Source organism: Jaculus jaculus, chromosome 19, assembly GCF_020740685.1.
Source record: "Jaculus jaculus isolate mJacJac1 chromosome 19, mJacJac1.mat.Y.cur, whole genome shotgun sequence".
Classification (NCBI taxonomy): domain Eukaryota; kingdom Metazoa; phylum Chordata; class Mammalia; order Rodentia; family Dipodidae; genus Jaculus; species Jaculus jaculus.
This window is the reverse complement of record NC_059120.1, coordinates 57816618-57835224: the sequence shown is the minus strand read 5'-3', so window position 1 is coordinate 57835224 and position 18607 is coordinate 57816618. Positions and strand designations below refer to the sequence as shown.

At 51.8% G+C, this 18607-nt stretch overlaps 1 protein-coding gene across 3 annotated transcripts in view; it reads right to left on the bottom strand.

Moving 5' to 3' along the window:
* Positions 1-18607, bottom strand: part of Atp8b2 (ATPase phospholipid transporting 8B2) — a 32094-nt gene that overhangs the window by 11551 nt on the left and 1936 nt on the right. For 2 of the 3 annotated variants that reach the window (XM_045138125.1, XM_045138124.1), the window contains 12 exons: positions 18298-18365; positions 15677-15735; positions 14501-14614; positions 11557-11655; positions 11310-11371; positions 11140-11212; positions 10689-10759; positions 10399-10478; positions 9286-9444; positions 8510-8598; positions 5173-5369; positions 53-261 (listed from right to left, as the gene is read on the bottom strand). In XM_045138125.1, coding sequence (XP_044994060.1) covers positions 53-261; positions 5173-5369; positions 8510-8598; positions 9286-9444; positions 10399-10478; positions 10689-10759; positions 11140-11212; positions 11310-11371; positions 11557-11655; positions 14501-14614; positions 15677-15735; positions 18298-18328 — 1243 coding nt within the window. In that variant the 5' untranslated portion in view covers positions 18329-18365. Of the gene's footprint in view, positions 1-52; positions 262-5172; positions 5370-8509; positions 8599-9285; positions 9445-10398; positions 10479-10688; positions 10760-11139; positions 11213-11309; positions 11372-11556; positions 11656-14500; positions 14615-15676; positions 15736-17175; positions 17323-18297; positions 18366-18607 lie in introns of those variants that run through there. The other variant, XM_004667220.2, reaches the window with a different exon arrangement.

Genomic DNA, 18607 nt, shown 5'->3' with positions numbered 1-18607 from the left:
ACGGGAGCCCCGTCCCTCCCAACGTCCCCGCGGGTGAGGCGCAAGGCCGTACCGTAGCTGCGGCCGTTGATGGAGCACTTGTTGAACACCATGATGTTCTGGGTGAGGGTGCCCGTCTTGTCGGAGAAGATGTACTCCACCTGGCCCAGCTCCTCGTTCAGGGTGGTGGTGCGGGCCTCGGCGGGGGTCCGCTTCTTCATGCAGAACATCTTCCTGTCCCAGTTAATGAAGTAGCTATGGCCCAGGCGGATGACCTCCACACTGCACGGGGGACAGGAGGTGAGGCTGGGGAAGCAGGGAGGGGGGGCGGTGCTGCACCCACATGGGTCTTGGCGGCAGGCGCTTGGCCTGGGGAGAAACGGGAATGGAGAACAAACCCGGGCACAGGAACCTGGGGGCGGGGGGTGGGGGGAGGGCGGCAAGGGGAACCGGCAGGCGAAGCTGGCCATGTGGAGCCAGCCTAGGCACTGCAGGCCCGACCTCCTGATGGTCCAGACGGAAAGGCACAGGGGGCCTGGATAGGCAGGACAGACAGCCCAGGAAGGAAGAGCGGGAGGAGGGACTCCAGACAAGGCCCCCCCGAGCCAGTTCTTACCTCAGGACTAAATACAGAAACCATGCAGAGAAAACGAGAGAAAACGCAAGAGGGGAGGGAGAGAGAGAGAGAGATGGTGAGGGTGCTGTGCGCAGGCAGCGATCCTGGTGCCGCACGGGAGGGCTGGGGGGGAACCCCAGGAGGCTCCACAGCCCGCTTGCTCTGCACTGCCCTTCATGGACAGGCAGGACCCTCTCCTTCCACCCTGGGCATCACTAGGTGGCAAGTCCAAGAGGCACGTGGGGCACTCCACCAGAGCCCCAAGGGCACGGAACCTGAAATACCTCCTCTGTGCCGATCGTTACTTTTGGGCTACAGGCTGCTAACACCCCCAAAGACAGGCCTGGGTTTGGGTCCAGGAGGGCCAGGCAATGGGCCACATGCCTGCAGCCCTGCTTCTGGAATGAATGAGGCTTCTGAAGGATCTGGTTACTAGGCCAAAAAAAAAAACAAAAAGGCTACCTGGAAATGTCGTGGCCTTTCCCCACACATCAAGTTTTCCCCGACCTTCCCCAAGACTCGCTCATTTATGAAACTGAGAAAAGTCTCTTAGGCCGCTACCAAGAGCTTTAAGTCAACTCTATTAGAAAACCAGGGGCAGCAGAGCACAGAAGCGGAAAAACAGAATTAGGCTGTGAGCAGGAAAGCATCACAGAAGCACAGTTGCGATGATGACAGACACCCTCCAACGGGAGCGGGGCAGTCCTGTCGCCGCTGTTCTTTTGGGACAAGGGCTCATGTCGTCAGGCTGACCTGGGACCCACTCTGTACCTGACTTGCCTCGGACACGGCGATCTCCCACGCTGGCCTCCTAAGTGCTAAGATTACAGGCGTTAGCCACCATGGCAAATGTGCACAGCAATTTAATTTTTTTTCTTTTCTTTCTTTTTTCTTTTTTTTTGAGGCAGAGTCTGATTTTAGCCTAGGTTGCTCTTGGACTCACATTGTAGCTCATGATGGCCTCAAACTCATCCTGACTCAGCTTCCTGAGTGCTGGGGTTAGAGATGTGAACCCCAACATCTGGCTGTAATTTTTTTTTAAATGTATTTTCCAGGGCCTAGGGAGATGGCCCAGCAGTTAAAGGTGCTTGCTTGCAAAGCCTGCTAGTCTGGGTTCAATTCCCCAGTACCCACATAAAGCCAGATGGGGGAAAAAAATGGCCCATGTAACTGGTATTTATTTTCAGTGACAAGAGATCCTGGCATACCCATACACACATGCATATAAAATTAATTTTAAATTTAGATTATCCATTTAATACCTTGTGTCAAGGTTCTCCCATGGAAGGAAAACAAGTATCATTACTAAACCTTTTCTTCACTTTTTCTCCTTTTTTCGTTTGTTTTCCAGGTAAAGTCTAGCTCTAACCCAGGTTGACCTGGAACTCACTATGTAGTCTCAGGGTGGCCCCAAACTCATGGTGATCCTCCTACCTCTAAGATTAAAAGTATGGGCCACCACACCCAGCCAATTACTCCCATTTACTTGTTTGCAACCAGAGAGAGAAAATGAGAACGAGAGAGGGAATCAGCATGACAGGGCGTCTTGCCACTGACACTTGGGCACCTGGCCTTATATGAGTACTAGGGATTCAAAGCCAGGCTGTCAGGCTTTTCAAGCAAGCACCTTCTTTTCTTTTTGGCTTTTTGAGGTAGGGTATCACTCTAGCCCAGGCTGACCTGGACTTCGCTAGTGTAGTCTCAAACTGGCCTCAACTCATGGTGAAATTCCTACCTTTGCCTCCCAAGTGCTGAGACTAAAGGCATGTGCAATCACTTTGTTTGTTTTGTTTTTTCGAGGTAGGGTCTCACTCTAGCCCAGGCTGACCTGGAATTCACTCTGTAGTCTCAGGGTGGCCTTGAATTCATGGTGATCCTCCTACCTCTGCCTCCTGAGGGCTGGGATTAAAAGGCACCACCCTACCCAGCTCACAAGCAAACAGTTTTAATCACTGAGCCATCTCTCCAGCCCCATCAATACCATTTCATACGAGAAGACGGAAGGCACGGAGGCTGTGGTGGGTTTGGCTGGCATCACGTCATTAATGGTGGGCAGGGGTGAACCCAGAGCCTCCTGGCCTCCTCTTTCAGCTCTAGAAAAGCCTGAAATGTACAAGGCAGGCACAGAAGCACGTGATCATCTCAGGGTCAGCATTGCTAGGATTTGGGCTAGTGAGGAGATCTGAGCACTATCTTTGGAATTTTTATCAACTAGAGATGGAAGGTAGGAAGAATTCTGAGCATCTCCATAGGGTATTTCCTTTAAAATCTCCCAGGCCAGAGCAGGACAGTTGGCTTAGAGGTTAAGACACTTGCCTGTGAAGCCTAAGGACCCAGGTTCAATGCCCTGGTACCATGTAAGCCAGATGCACAAGGTGGCCCATGCATTCTGGAGTTTGTTTGTAGTGGCTGGATGACCTGGTGCACCCATTCTCTCTCCTTCTCTCAAATAAAAAAATTAATTAATTAAATGAAATATTAAAATATTTAAAATATTGCAGGCTGAGGCAGCTATGGTGACACATGCCTGGCACTCAAGAAGTTGAGGCAAGATCGCTAACGCCAGGTCAGCATGGGGCACAGGACTCTCTCAGAAAGAAAAACAACAGGGGCTAAGGAGATGGCTCAGTGGTTAAGGACACTCATTCCACAAGCCTACTAAAAAGATTATGTACCCCTATGGCCCACAGAACACACAGACACAAAAGCAGCCCACACATCTGCAATCCCAACGCGTCCATGACAACGGAGGAGGTGCTGAAGTAGACAGGGCACCCAGACTGGCCTTCCGGCAGCAAAAGCCAGACAGACCCTGTCTTTGAAGATGGAGGGAGAGGACCAATGCCTCACGGTTGTCCCACGGTCTCTACACAAACACTGTGGCACGGGAACACGCACACACCCCAGTATATACAACAAATAAATAACCAAAATAGGGTCACAGGTTCCCTTATCTGCAATGCAAGCATGAGGTAGAAAAATGCCTCCTGAGTCTGTCCTTTTCCTCCCTTCATTTTCACTGGTCTCTCTCTCTCTCTCTCTCTCTCTCTTTCTCTGTTTTTCTGAGGTAGGGTCTCACTCTAGCTCAGGCTGACCTGGAACTCGCTATGTACTCTCAGGGTGGCCTCAAACGCATGGTGATCCTCCTACCTCTGCCTCCGGAGTGCTATTTTGTTTACTTATTTAATTTTTGAGAGAGAGAAAGAAAGAAACAGGCAAGTAGAGAGAGAGAGAATGGGTGCAACATGACCTCCAGCCACTGCAAACAAACTCCAGACACATGCACCACCTTGTGACTGGCTTACGTGGGTCCTGGGGAATGGAACCTGGGTCCTTTGGCTTCACAGGCAATGCCTTAACTGCTAAGGCATCTCTCCAGCCCTTTACTGGCCTCTTTATTTTAAATGTTCTAGACCTCCCTTTCTACCAATGCATGCTGCACACCACACTTCCTAAAGCATTTCGTAAGATGGTTTTCTTAGAGCCAAGAATGGTGGCACATGCCTTTAATCCCAACATTTGGGAGGCAGAGGTAGGAAGATCCTTGTGAGTTCAAGGCCATTCTGAGACTCCATAGTGAATTCCAGTTCAGCCTGAGCTAGAGTGAAACCCTACTTCGCAAAAAAAAAAAAAAAAGACACTTTTTAGAATTCATTCTTCAGATGACTTGAAAAATCAGCCACGGTTTACAAAGTAAAATACAAAGGCCACAGACAAAGAGCCAAGACCCTCTGCAGTCAGGAGCAAGCATCTGTTTCCAGATCTTTCTCCCCAGCTTCCTGTTCACGGTCCAAGCTCCTGCCTAACTGCTCCCTAAGCCACCCCAGGATCCATCTCCTTGCCCTTATTTCCGGCCTTCTTTCTTCCTCCTCCTCTTCCCAGCTCCACCTTCACCACCCTGGTGCAATGGCCAACACTCCTGAGAACCCTGTACCAGGTGCAGCCCTCAAGCCACGTCACCGTCTGGTGCTCATCCTGAGACACCTCTGAAGGCAGAGGCCACCAGACACATGCCAGCTCCCCCTCCTTACACAAGACTCCAGGCAGACATGATTCCAATGGCACTTGTTCCTGTTTTCTTTTACAACATGCGTAGGTTTGTCCTTCTCTATCAATCCTGAGCTTTCAGAAGCAAAGAGATTCGTTCCTAGCACATACGGCGCCCGTCACGCTGCTCTGCCCAGAACATGCCCACGTTCATAGGTGCTGGGTAAATCCTTACAGGTGCTGTTCTACCGTAATCCAGAGTGCCAGGGGACAAAGGCTTCTTTTGCACACAAAGATACACTGATAAAACAATCCTAGTAAAGGAAGAGGACTCCATCCATGTTCCTGCTATTTTGGGGTTTTTGTTTTGTTTTGTTTTGTTTTTTTGAGGTAGGGTCTCACTCTAGCCCAGGCTGACCTGGAATTCACTATGTAGTCTCAGGCTGGCCTCAAACGCACGGCGATCCTCCTACCTCTGCCTCCCGAGTGCCGGGAGTGCACCACCACGCCCAGCCCACGTTCCTTCTGAAAGGAACCACCAAGGAGCCACCTGAGCTCCCTAGAGACCCCAGGGCAGGAAACGCACGTACCTGACATACAGGGAAATGGGCACAACAGTGTTGAGGATGATGATGTAGGACCAGAAGGAGAGGAAGCCGGAGAAGAAGGCACTGCCCACCGCCTCGTCCCAGGGCAGGTAGACCTGGAAGCGCTTCCCGACTTTGTGCTCCCAGATGGCATTGCCGACGGCTAGGATGACCCCCATGCAGACCAGGAACCCGAAAATCTGGGGGGAGTGAAACGCAGGGGCTAGGCAAAGACTCAACTCGGGATGCACACAAAACCAAGTGTATCTCTAAAAAGGTCATTTCACAGAGGCTGTAAAAGCCCAGGTGGGTTTTCCTGTTCTGTTGTGTTTTCGAGGTAGGGTCTCACTCTAGCCCAGGCTGACCTGGAATTCACTATGGAGTCTCAGGGTGGCCTCGAACTCACAGAGATCCTGCTACCTCTGCCTCCCGGTGCTGGGGTTAAAGGCGTGCGCCCCCGCGCCTGGTGGGGTTTGGCTTTGGGGCACGGTGTCATGTATCCCAGGCGGGTCTTGGGCTTTCTACACAGCAGAGGCCTGTCTTTAAGCGTTGCTCCTCTCCCCCCCCTCCGCCTTCCGCCGCCCGAGTGCTGGTGCTTCAGCAGGACGCCACCACACCGGCTCCGGGCGGCTTCAAACTTGGCAGTACTGCTCCACGGCTAAGAGCTCGGGACGGGTTCTTGGTACCAGGTTCCTGTCTGCCACTGACTTATCACGCAGCCTTCTCTCTCAACGTGTGTCATTTGTATGATGGGGAGGCTGTGAAAGTTAAGTAGCTCTCCATCTAGATCCTTTAGGAGTCCTCAAAGGAGGTAAGAGTGGGGATGAACTATTTTTTCTCTTTTGGAAGTTGTCTCACTCTAGCCCAGGCTGACCTGGCATTCACTATAGAGTTTCAGGGTGGCCTTGAACTCACAGAGATCCCCCCTACCTCTGCCTCCTGAGTGCTGGGATTAAAGGCATGTGCCACCACGCCTGGCTTTTTTCTAATTCTTTTTTGTTGTTGTTTCCAAACAACTACTTTTGATGCATCAAAAGAGCTTATTGTCGGGGCTGGAGAAATGGCTTAGAGGTTGAGGCACTTGCCTGCAAAGTGAAAAGGACCTCAGTTTCATTCCCCAGGACCCACATTAGCCAGATGCACCAGGAGGCGCACCCGTCTGGAGTTTGTTTGCAGTGGCTGCAAGTCCTGGCATGCCCTTTCTCTCTCTCTCTCTCTCTCTCTGAAATAAATGAATAAATAAATAAATAAAATAAAGCGTATTGTCGGCTGGAGAGATGGGACAGCAGTGAAGGCCCTTGCCTAGGAAGCCCAAAACTAGGGGACTAGAAGCCCTGGAACACACATTCTCTGTCTCCCCTCTCTCTCTGTCTCACTCTACTTGCAAATAAATAAAACAATTTAAAAAAAAAAAAAAAAAAAAGCTTATTGTGGGCTGGAGAGATGGCTTAGTGGTTAAGGCGTTTGCCTGCAAAGCCAAAGGACCCAGGCTCGATTCCCCAGGACCCACGTAAGCCAGATGCACAAGGGGGCGCACGCATCTGGAGTTTGTTTGCAGTAGCTAGAGGCCCTGGCGCACCCATTCTCTCACTCTCTCTCCCTCTGTCAAATAAATAAAAATAAAATGTTCTTTTTATAAAAAAGCTTACTGCAACTTAGCTGCTCTGGGGCTGCGAAGTGGCCCCGCGGTTAAAGGCACTTGTTCGTAGATAACTTCTGACCTGTGCTAGCCCATGGGTCTTCCTCAGACGGCCTCTTGTTGCGGATTGAACCCAGAACCCTGTACGTGCGAGGCACCGGACCACTAAATTACACCCCGAGACCCTTTTCACTTTCTTTTGAGACAGGGTCTCACTGTGTAACCAGGCTGACCCCAAACCTGTAGCATTCCTTCTGCCTTGGCCTCCTGCAGGCTGGGGTGACATGCATTAGCCACACCACACCTGGCTTAGGAAGACCTCAATTCAAGGCCAGTCTGTGCTACAGATAAGACACTGAGAGAAAGGCAGCAAGGACAATGGGGACCACTGTCTGGTTCCCAGCAACTACTTCCAAAGCAGGAAAACAGGAGCCATAGCTAGGCGTAGTGGCGCACACCTTTAATCCCAGCACCAGGGAGGTAGAAGTAGGAAGACTGCCATGAGTTTGAGGCCAGCCTGAGATTACAGAGTGGACCCCAGGTCAGTCTGGGATAGAATGAAACCCTACCTCAAAAAACAAAAAACATATAAAAAACACAAGAGCCATTCTGTGTCCAATAGGGGGGCGAGGTGAGGCACGGCGTGGGGACTGACCCACGCCAGGGCGGGCTTCTGAAAACCCTTTCAGCCAAGGTGGAAACTCTCCTGGTCTCAGCCTTTGCACGCTGGCAAGTGGGGGGCAGCCAGCTGGCAGGAGGGGTGCAAAGAGGAGGGGAAGGAAAGCCCAACAAAGCTCCAATTTCTAGCCAAACAAGAGAAGGATTCAGAAACTGCCAAAAATGAACAGAAACTTTTCCTTTGGGGTCTTTCATCCTTAGAAGTTGACGGGAAAAGACCCTGCTAACCACCTTTCCAATGGAAACTTTTCTTTTAATTCTCTTTCCACCTCCATGAAGGCCTCCTTGTCCCTGGCGAAGGCTAACAGAAGGAAGGCCACATGCTACACCAAGTGACCATCACAAGCGGGCCCCAGAGAAGGGATGGTTTCCCCTCAAGTTGTTGACTCATGCATATTCAACGCCTTTCAAAGTAACATCTTTCAAATCCAGTAAGATTCCGAAACACTGCTGATGAGTGGCTGACCTGCCAGTGGCTTGAGCTCCAAAGCTGGGGCCCAAGCCAAGCATGGTGGCACACCCCTTTAATTCCAGCACACGGGAGGCAGAGGTAGAAGGATCGCCGTGAGTTCAAGGCCACCCTGAGACTACATGGTAAATTCCAGGTCAGCCTATGCCAAAGTGAAACCCTACCTCAAAAAAAAAAAAAAAAAAAAAAAAACCAGGGAGGGCTGGAGAGATGGCTTAGCAATTGAGCACTTGCCTGTGAAGCCTGAGGACCCCGTTTCAAGGCTCGATTCCCCAGGACCCACGTTAGCCATAGGCACAAGGGGGCGCATGCGTCTGGAGTTCATTTGCAGTGGCTAGAGGCCCTGGAGCACCCATCCCCTCCCTCCCTCCCTCTCTCTGCCTCTTTCTCTCTGTTGTTCTCAAATAAATAAATAAAAATAAACAAAAAAATTGAAAAAAAAAAAGACCATATCGGGAGCCCCAAATGTCAAGCAGGGAAGGGGGGGCAGAGGGGTGCGTTAGGAGCGCCGCACGCAGGCAGGAGGCGGCTGCAGCTCTGGGGAGCTCGCTCACCCAGAGCACCAGCGTGTTCATCAGGCGGTCGATGCTCGTCCTCTTGAACTTCGTCCTGCCGCTGTTCTGCATCAGCTTGGTGTCCGGACCTGGAGGAGAGCGGAGGCCGGGGTAACAAGTCCGCCTGTGGCTCTGGGGCCCGACTTCCACACTGCAGCGCGTCCGGGTGGAGCCTTGTGCTGGCCCAGGCTGACTTGCAATTCACTACGTAGTCTCACGGCGATCCTCCTAGCTCGGCCTCCCAAGTGCTGGGATTTGTTTTAATATTTTTTTTAAAGAAATTTTTACTGTTATTTAACTCTGAGAGAAATAACGAGGCAGATAGAGAGAGAGAATGGGCATGCCGGAGCCTCTAGCCACGACGCAGGAACTCCAGACACGTGCACCGCCTGTGCATCTGGTTTATGTGGGTCCTGGGAAATCAAACCTGAGTCCTCTGGCTTTCTAGAAGGCAAGTGCCTTAACTGCTAAGCCATCTCTCCAGCCCTGTTTTAATATTTTTGTTTATTTGCAAGCACAGAGAGAGAGAAAACAAAACAAAACAAAACGGGTGCACCAGGGCCTCTAGCCACTGCGCGTGAACCCCAGACACGTGTGTCACCTCGTGTACCTGATTCTATGCGGGTCCTGGGGAATCAAACCCGCGCCATCAAGCTTTGCAAGCAAATGCTTTTTAACCAAACTGAGCCGCCTCTCCAGCCACCAGGACTGCAGGTCGTGTTGCTGCCGGCCTGGCCCTGCGCTGCGTGCGCTCCTTCTGCGGCGCAGAGGCTCACCCGCGAAGATGACCAGCCCGAAGCACCACTCCGTGTTTCGCAGCACACAGCCGCGCAGCAGCACGTTCTGGTTGCTCAGGGGAAACTTGCTCTCCTTCCAGTACAGCGTCCCGCTGAATCTGTCCAGCTTGTTGTTGGGAGGCTCGCAGATGACTTCACCTGAACGGGCGACAAGAGCACCGCTGCCTCAGGTCCTGTTGCGTGGTCATAAAAAAAAAAAAAAAACGGACGGACGGACGGCGGCTGGGACGCACTTCCCTGCTGGCAGGAGCACCAGCTGGCCCAAGCTCTCAGGAAAAAAAGAGGAGGACAGCATGAGCTGCTAGGAACAGTACACGTATCGGGGCTAAGGATGCGGCTCGGTGGAAGAGGCCCTACTGCCTAGGCCCGGAGTGCACCCTCAGGACCACACAGAACAGGTACACAGGGCGGGGCGGGGCAGCGCACACCTTTGATCCCAGCACGTGGGAGGCACAGGTAGGAGGATCGCTGTGAGTTCAAGGCTGCCCTGAGACTGCATAGGGAATTCCAGGTCAGCCTGAGCTAGAGTGAGACCCTACCTCGAAAGTCCAAACAATAATAAATAAATAAATAAATCCTTGCCAGGCATAGTAGCGCCTGCCTTTAATGCCAGCACTGGGGAGGCAGAGGTGGGAGGATCACCATGAGTTCAAGGCCACCGTGAGACTACATAGTGAATTCCAGGTCAGTCTGGGCTCGAGTGTGACCCTACCTCAAAACAAAACAAAAAGGCAGAGCCGGGCGTGGTTGCGCATGCCTTTAATCCCAGCACTCAGAAGGCAGAGGTAGGAGGATCACTGTGAGTTCAAGGCTACCCTGAGATTACATAGAGAATTCCAGGTCAGCCTGAGACCCTATCTCAAAACAACAACAACAACAAAAAAAAGCCAGGCATGGTAGTGCACACGTTTAATCCCAGCACTAGAGGTAGGAGGATCACCAAGAGCTCAAGGCCAGCCTGAGACTACTTAGTGAATTCCAGGTCAGCCTGGGCTGGAGCAAGACCCTACCTCGAAAAACCAAAACCAAAACAAGTGAACCCAGACCCCAACCCCCCTCCTCCGCCTGCCCCTCGCCCTGCAGACTACTCACCATCAAACTTGGCAAGCTTATTGATCTCTCCTAATTCCGAGGTGACTGGGATGGCTTGGCGCACCTTCATGTTGGTCTCTCTGGAAGAACAAGAGCCCTGAGTCCAGGCTCCCTGCCCGGCTGCCATGTCCTACCAGTGCCTGAACCCCCAATGCTGAGCCCAGCAAAATTTCGACCCACCCAGAGCCTCTCTAACCCCTACCTTTCCTAAAAGGTTCAGGGCCCAAAACTGGGGACTTCTTACAAAACCAATCCTAAGAAAGGGAGGCCGACAGCAAGCGTGCACTCACCCGTCGAGCTCTGCCGTCTCTATGTAGCACAGCCCGTGAGGCTCGCTGCTGGACAGGAGGAGGAGGTCCGCCTGGGGAGAAAGCCCAGTGAGAACTGCAGGCGGCCAGCGGCTCTCTGCGGTTTGCTTAGCTCCAAGTGCATCAACGGCCACCCTGTCCACAGTAACATGACACGGAAGCCCGCCCCTATGAAGGTCCCCTTCATGGGTGTCAGGCAATAAAAAATCAGAAGGACCGTCCCTTTTCTCGAGGTAGGGTCTCGCTCTAGCCCAGGCTGACCTGGAACTCACTCTGTAGTCTCAGGGTGGCCTTGAACTCACAGCGATCCTCCTACCTCTGCCTCCTGAGTGCTTGGATTAAAGGCGTGCGCCACCACGCCTGGCTAGGGCTGTCCCTTTCTACCAAAGAGGAAGAAGCACCCTGCAGGTCAGAGGGGCACCTTGTCCCTTACCGCCACAAACTGGTTGTTTTCTAGCTTGATAATATCACCAACACAGACATTCATCCACTGCTCTTGCTGGAGACTGTAGCAATGAGAAGACATGAAGAGCCGTGAGCAGCTGCACAGGTCCCCAGGGCCCTCTTCCTCCCAGGGGCTCTTGCCTGCAGCCGGGCACTCACATTCCACCGATCAGCACCTGAGACTGCCGGTTGTTCACCTGGTTATCACTCTTATGGCGGAACTGAAAAAGAACTGAGGAGTGAGACACCTTCTCCCGCTCCAGGGGCCCCGGCCATCGGGGGACTCAGGCCGTTAAGGAGCTGCGAACCGCTCACAGGCCAGCTCTCTTCCCAACGCACCAGACAAGGGATGTCAAGGTGACCGAGGACTTTCACTGCGGGTGGGGGGTGGCGGGGGACAACTCACGTAGTCATCAGTGGCGTCTTTGACAGCCGTGATGGTGAGGACGAGGACCAAAGGCACAATGGTAGTGAACCAGGAGAGGGAAGAGATCTGTGGGATCAACTGAAAAGAGGAGAGAGGCGTGTTTCCCAAGCCTCATCCAGTGCTGCCAACAACTTCTTTTAAATATATATATGTATGTATGTATATATATTATTTTTTTGAGAGACAGAGAGAGAGAGAGAGAGAGAGAGAGAGAGAGAGAATATGAGTGTGCCAGGGTCTTTGGCCACTGTAATCAAACTCCAGACGCATGCGTATCTTCTGCATCTGGCTTACGTTGGGTCCTGGGGTGTCGAACCTGGGTCCTCAGGATTCGCAGGCGAGAGCCCTAACCACTAAATATATATATACATAGTTTTATTTATTTACCTGCATGCGTGTGTGTGCATCCTTCACTGCAAATGCCAGCCACCCGACCCTTTTATTATTATCATAATTTTTTGGTTTTTTTGAGGTAGGGCCTCACTCTAGCTCAGGCTAGCCAGGAATTCACCATGTAGTTTCAAGGTGGCCTCGAACTCATGGTGTTCCTCCTACCTATGCCTCCCCAATGCCGAGATTAATGGTATGCACCACCGTGCCTGGCTCTTGAGCTATTTTTTTGCATCTGGTTTTATATGGGTGCTGGAGAGCCAAATCTGCATCAACAGGCTTTACAAGCAAGCACTTTTAACCACTAGGCAACCTCCTCAGCCCTTCCTGCCTTTTGTTTTGTTTTGTTTTTTAAGGCAGGGCCTCACTCTAGACCAGGCTGACCTGGAATTCACTATGTAGTCTCAGGGTGGCCTCAAACTCACACTGATCCTCCTACCTTTGCCTCCCTAGTGCTGGGATTAAAGTTGTGCACCACCACACCCAGCTTCCTCCACTTAAGAAATATATATATATATCTCCACTTTAAAAAAAAAATATATATATATATATTATTTATTTATTTGGGAGAGAGAGACAGAGAGAGAGAGGAAGAAACAGAAATAGAGAGAGAATGAGCATGCCAGGGCCTTCAGTCACTGCAAATGAACTCCAGATGCATTCACCCCTTGTGCATCTGGCTCACATGGGTCCTGGGGAATTGATCCAGAGTCTTTTGGCTATGGAGGCAAATGCCTTAATGACTAAGCCATTTCCCCAGCCCTTCCTCCACTTTTTTAATTGAGAAAATAATTGAGGATTTAAATTTCAATGAATTTTAAAAATTAGAAATTTTGTCAAAAGTCCTTCAGCTTTTTAAATATTTACTTAGGGTTTATTTATACATTTTTTTTGTTTTTCCAGGTAGGGTCTCACTCTAGCCCAGGCTGACCTGGAATTCACTGTGTAGTTTTTCTTCTTTAAACTTGCAGGATAGATCATTTCCTTAGCTCAAGAATTAAACTATTAAGATCTTCCCACTCTACATTGAATCCAAATTAACTTAAGTAACAGAGAAGCAAGTTCTTAACTGACATGTGGTTTCTAGTAGCTCTCCCTTTTTTTATTTTTTCCTCATGGCATGTCTCACTCTAGCCCAAGCTGACCTAAAATTCACTACGTAGTCTCAGACTAACCTCAAACTCAGGGAAATCCTTCTACCTCTGCCTCCTGAGTGATGGGATTAAAGGTACATCCCACCATATCCATTTTTTTTTTAATTTATGAGAGAGAAAGAGGCAAAGAAAGAGAGAGAATGGGCACGCCAGGGCCTCCACCTGACTGGGTTCGTTTGTTTGTTTGGCAACAATTACAGAGTAGGAGGCACAGAGAAATAAACAGAAAATATAAGTTTCCTTTTTATCAAAAAAAGTCCCTAGAAAGACATGGTGGTGCACACCTTTAATTCCAGCACTAGGGAGGCAGAGGTAGGAGGATCACTGTGAGTTCAAAGCCACCCTGAGATTACATAGTGAATTCCAGGTCAGCCTCAGCTAGAGTGAGATCCTCCCTCAAAAAAAAAAAAGCTCCCTTATAAACCAGGCATGGTGATGCATGCCTTTAATCCCAGCACTCGGGAGCAGAGGTAAGAGGATTGCTGTAAATTCAAGGCCACCCTGAGACTACATAGTAAATTCCTAGTCAGCCTGAGCTAGAGGGAGACCCTACCTTGAAAAACAAAAAAATAAAATAAAATAAACGCCCCTTGCACTATACGTTAACACAGTGCAATAACTTTGAATAAATTCTTTAAAAATGGGAAACAGGGGTTGTGGGGATGGCTCAGCAGTTAGAGGCATTTGCTTGCAAAACCTGTAAACCCAGGTTCGATTCCCCAGCACCCACATAAGGCCGGATGTAAAGTGGTGAATGCATGTACAGTTCTTTTGCAGCAGCAAGAAACCCTGACAGCATGCCAATACACACACACACACGCACACACACACAAATAAATATGGGGGCGAGGTGAAGAAAACAGAAACAAGTGATCTAAACTGGAAGACAACCAAAATACAATCGTGTGTGTTGATGCTGACTGACACCGTGCTTTACATCGACTTGCTTCATGTATAATACGCCGTCCGGATCTTCCACGGCTAGCCCCTCAAGCTGCTGTCACAAAATCAGTTAACTATTTTGTCCGAAGCACCTGGTTGCCGCATCCCATCATGCAGATGCAGCAGGAAAAACAAAAGGTCTTCAGCCCACTCCTTGCTGTCAGCCCTGCACACTGGAACGCGCTGCGCTGAGGGACCCTGAGGCTCAGAGGCGGAGGGAGAACCCCACGGTGACAGCTGGCGGTCAGTGAAGCTCAGGTCTTTGCCAGCTCCTCTGTCCACGGAGGACCTTCCCTTCTCTGGCCCCAACCGACTGCCCTCACCCCGGGGCAGAACACACAAGTCTCCCACCCGTGCCTCCTTGCCCTGAATCCTCTCCCTTCTTTTGTCTCTACCCAGCTTTGTAAGTTATAGAGGACATAACAGAGGTCACTCACCTGCAGAATGAGAAGGAACAGGAAGTAGGTGTTGGCAACTTCCTGGAACTGCTCAAAGAGGTTGACAGGCAGGAAGGTAAGAATATTGTACTTCGAGGTCTTGATGCAGTTACTCTGTGGCAACGAGAGAAAAGGTGATGAGATCCCTCCTTACCCCAGCCCGGGACAGGACAGAGGCTGGCCGCCTCACCCATCTCTGTCCTTCTCCAACCTCTGCCCTTAGCCACAAGTGCGGAATGGAGAAAGGGAAGAGATTTCTCCAGATCCGTGTAATTTGCTTCACTGCTGGATAGCCTGAAAATGTCAATCCAGGGGGTGGAGATGCGGTTAAGATGTTTGCCTGTGAAGCCTAAGGACACAGGTTTGGCCTGGTGAGATGACTTAGCGGTTAAGGCGTTTGCAGGCAAAGCCAAAGGACCTCGGTTCAATTCCCCATGACCCACGTAAGCCAGATGCATAAGGTAGCACATACATCTGGAGTTCGTTTGCAATGGCTGGAAGCCCTGGCATGCCCATTCGCTCTCTCTCTCTCTGCCTCTTTCCCTCTCTCAAATAAAAAAAAATAAAAATAAAAAAAAAACTAAGGACACAGGTTCAATTCCCCAGGACCCACATAAGTCAGATGCACAAGGTGGCACATGTGTCTGGGACCCAGTTGCATTGGCTAGAGGCCCTGGCACACCCATTCACTCTATCTGCCTCTCTCACTCTCTTAAACAAAAGAAAACACACACACACATATATATATATATATATATATATATATATTTTTTTTTTTTTTTAAGTCAAACTCTAGCCGGGCGTGGTGGCGCACGCCTTTAATCCCAGCACTCGGGAGGCAGAGGTAGGAGGATCGTCATAAGTTTGAGGCCACCCTGAGATTACACAGTTAATTCCAGGTCAGCCTGGACCAGAGTGAGACCGTACCTCAAAAAACAAAACCAGTGTGTGGGGGGGGGCGGAGGGAATCACCATGGGATTTTTGTTATAATCATGGAAAATGTTAATAAAAATTAAATAAAACAAAAACAAAAAAAATCAAACCCAGCAATAGATGGAGAGTGGCTGAGTACGCCTTGCCTCCTCCAAGCACCTTTCCCAATCAGCCATCAGTCCCAACCTCAGAGGCTCCTGTCCCCTTCCCCTTCTGACTCAAAGTGGCCTCACGTCACTCACCGCATACTGGAATTTTTCATTGTATTCTCGGTCGTTAGCCCGTGCCCTCCGTTCTTCTTCTGCAAAAGAAAAACGCTGCAGTCGGGAGGTCAGGAGAAGCAAACTGAGTCAGGCCCACGCAATCTTTGGAGGATCCCGGTTCTTCCCATGGAACACAGCTTTACAGAGTCAGACCTGAGGTGTTCAGTCTAATCCACCTCTCACTGATGTCCTAAACCACGTGGCCCCAGAGGTTACGTTCCTGTGTTTTGCTTTTGAGACACAGGCTGATCTTCCCAAACTCTCAACCCTTCTGCCTCAGCCTTCCAAGTAAGTGCTAGGACTAAGGAGCCTGAGCCACCGCGTTCAATCACAGGACACTCCTCCCCCTTCCTAACCACCAAGGCTGAAGGTCTTCCACTGGGAGCAATCAGTTTTTCTCAAACCGCCCTGGAGAAGCCCTAGCCACTAACGGCCCAGGAACCCCCACACCCTATCATCAAAACACCCGTCATCATAAGCAAGAGGTAGCGGCTCCGTGGCGCTCGCCTTTAATCCCAGCGCGCCGTGAGTTTGAGGTCAGCCTGAGACTACACAGTGAATTGCAGGTCAGCCTGGGCTAGAGTAAGACCTCGGGAAAAAAAAAAAAAATTTTAAGTAGTGGCTGAAGACACAAAGTTTTCTTCCTCGTGGAACCGCTGCAGATCTAGCCTTGGCACTGTTCTGTCCCTCATCCAAAAGCAGTAGGATGGGTGACAAACCCCAGGGTCACCATGCCCGGGAGATACCTGCGCCAGTATCCCAGCCCCACATGCAATCCCCCTACGGGAGCCTCTGCTCGTCACATGTCGTCAGCAGCAGCTTCTGACTGGCTGACAATGACATCACCACATTGCAAAGCTCATCTTCAAGTGGGAGGAAGGGGGTGGGGAGGGGAAGGACCACAGATGAGGGTCCTGCAGGCAGGGCAGGCATGGAGGTGAGGGGGTGTAACCCAAGTCCCCACCCTCTGGCCGTAACCCTTCTCGTGCCGTTTATGAACGACTTAGGTCACGCAAGTCAGTGACCTCTAGGGAATCCCGCAGGCTTCAGGCCCCCAAGTTCAGGACCCAGAACAAGAGATGTCTTATCAAGCAGTCCCCAACCCATCTCCCAGGAGCCAATATGCTTTAAAAGGGAGTGATTTGGTTTAAGCAATAACCCTAACGCCTTACACCTGAAGGAGAGTCAAAGGCCGTATATTCCTGACCCCCTTCCCCCAAGAAGCACATTGCAGTCGCAAAAACCCCAGATCACCATCTCCCTATGAGCCATTTCACTTGCAGAAACTCCCCCCGAAAGGGTCCCCCTCCTACAGAGACCCAGCAGTCTCCAAAGACCATGCCAAAGGAGGAAGACACTCGGTCCTTCAGAGGAAGGGTCTCTGGGTCCGGAAAGGGTATAGAGGCAGGTTGGGGGAGGATGAGGGCAAAGGAATGTGGGAATTGGAGAAGGGTGGGGGGATGCTGCTTCTCCGTTACCTGTCCCCCAAGAGGACTTCTTTCGGCTCCAAGACGGAAGAGCCCCGGCCCGGGCCCACTTCTCGGGCATTTCCTTGGGGACCGTCATGATGCCCCCTCCACCCCCGGTTTTAAGTAGGAGAGAGCTCTCAGGCCGGTCCTGGGCCTCAGCGGCGCCGAAGGGGCGGCCCCCCGGGGAGGCGCAAGTGCTCCGGCCACGCAGACGGGAGCCCCGGCCGCTGGGCGCGCGTGCCACCCGCAGCCCGGGCCATCCTCACCATCACCGCCGCCGCCGCGGGTCGCCAAGTGCCCCCCCTCCCCACCCCACCACACACACAGACACACACACACAGCCCGGCCGGCCGGGGCCAGCGCGCACCCGGAGGCTCGGGAGCCGGTGCGCACGGCCCGGGCTCCGCCCCCGCGCGCTCCCTCCACTGCAGCGCGGAGCCCGGTGCCAAGCGCGCGGCGGAGGCGGGAGCCAGCGCGCCCGCCCGCCCCGCCCCGCCCCGTCCCGCCCCCGGCCGCCCTTGGGGCCAATGCGCGACAGCCAGCTGCCCGCGTCGTCCAGGGTAACGGCTCGGATCCCCTCCCTCACCTCCACCCAGGACCCGAGTGGGTGGCAAAATTAAGGGAGAGCTCGGGGGCTTCCCAGGGAAGCAGGTGCACCCCCCTCCCGGAAAGACCACAGATGTTTCAGGGTGATGCTGGGGAGTTGGGGAGGGGCTGGCGCTCTGCACCGTCCAGCAGAGAACCAGCCAAAAGGAATGAAAGGGGAAGGGAAAAAAAATAGAAAATTCAGAGCCGGGCATAGTGGCGCACGCCTTTCATTCCAGCACTCGAGAGGCAGAGGTAAGAGGATCACCATGAGTACGAGACCACCCTGAGACTATATAGTGAATTCCAGGTCAGCCTGGGCTAGAGTGAGACCTTACCTCAAAAAAACAAAACAAACAAACAAAAAAAAATCAGTTTCCTAGGATGCTTGGGGGCTTTGATCTCCCCTTTCGCTGACCCAAACCAGTCGTCTCTCTCTTTCTCTTCCCCTTGGCTTTCTAAGCCATAACAACACCCGCTTTTGATGATCCCAGAGACCCCCCAAACACACACACACACACACACACACACTCCTTGCCTTCTTACCTGGGGGGCGCTTTTTTGCACACAGTGCCATCTCACCCAGCAAGGTCCCAGCAATCCCATGGGAGTCCCTGCGGAAGGTGAGACACGCGTGGTCAGGAAGTCCTCATTCATCTCACCGGACCCCCTTCTGAGGATTCTCCCACCAACCCCAACCGCTCTAGCACCCCTCTTCCTGCCCTGATGGGTGCTGGAGAACTGTGAGGGGGCGCGGGAGGGGACGGCCTTCCCTTCCGTCTCGAGTAACAAGGGAAGACTGGAACTTTTGCAGAAGCCAACATCTGGAGGGAAAAGGGCCCAGAAAAGGGCAGGT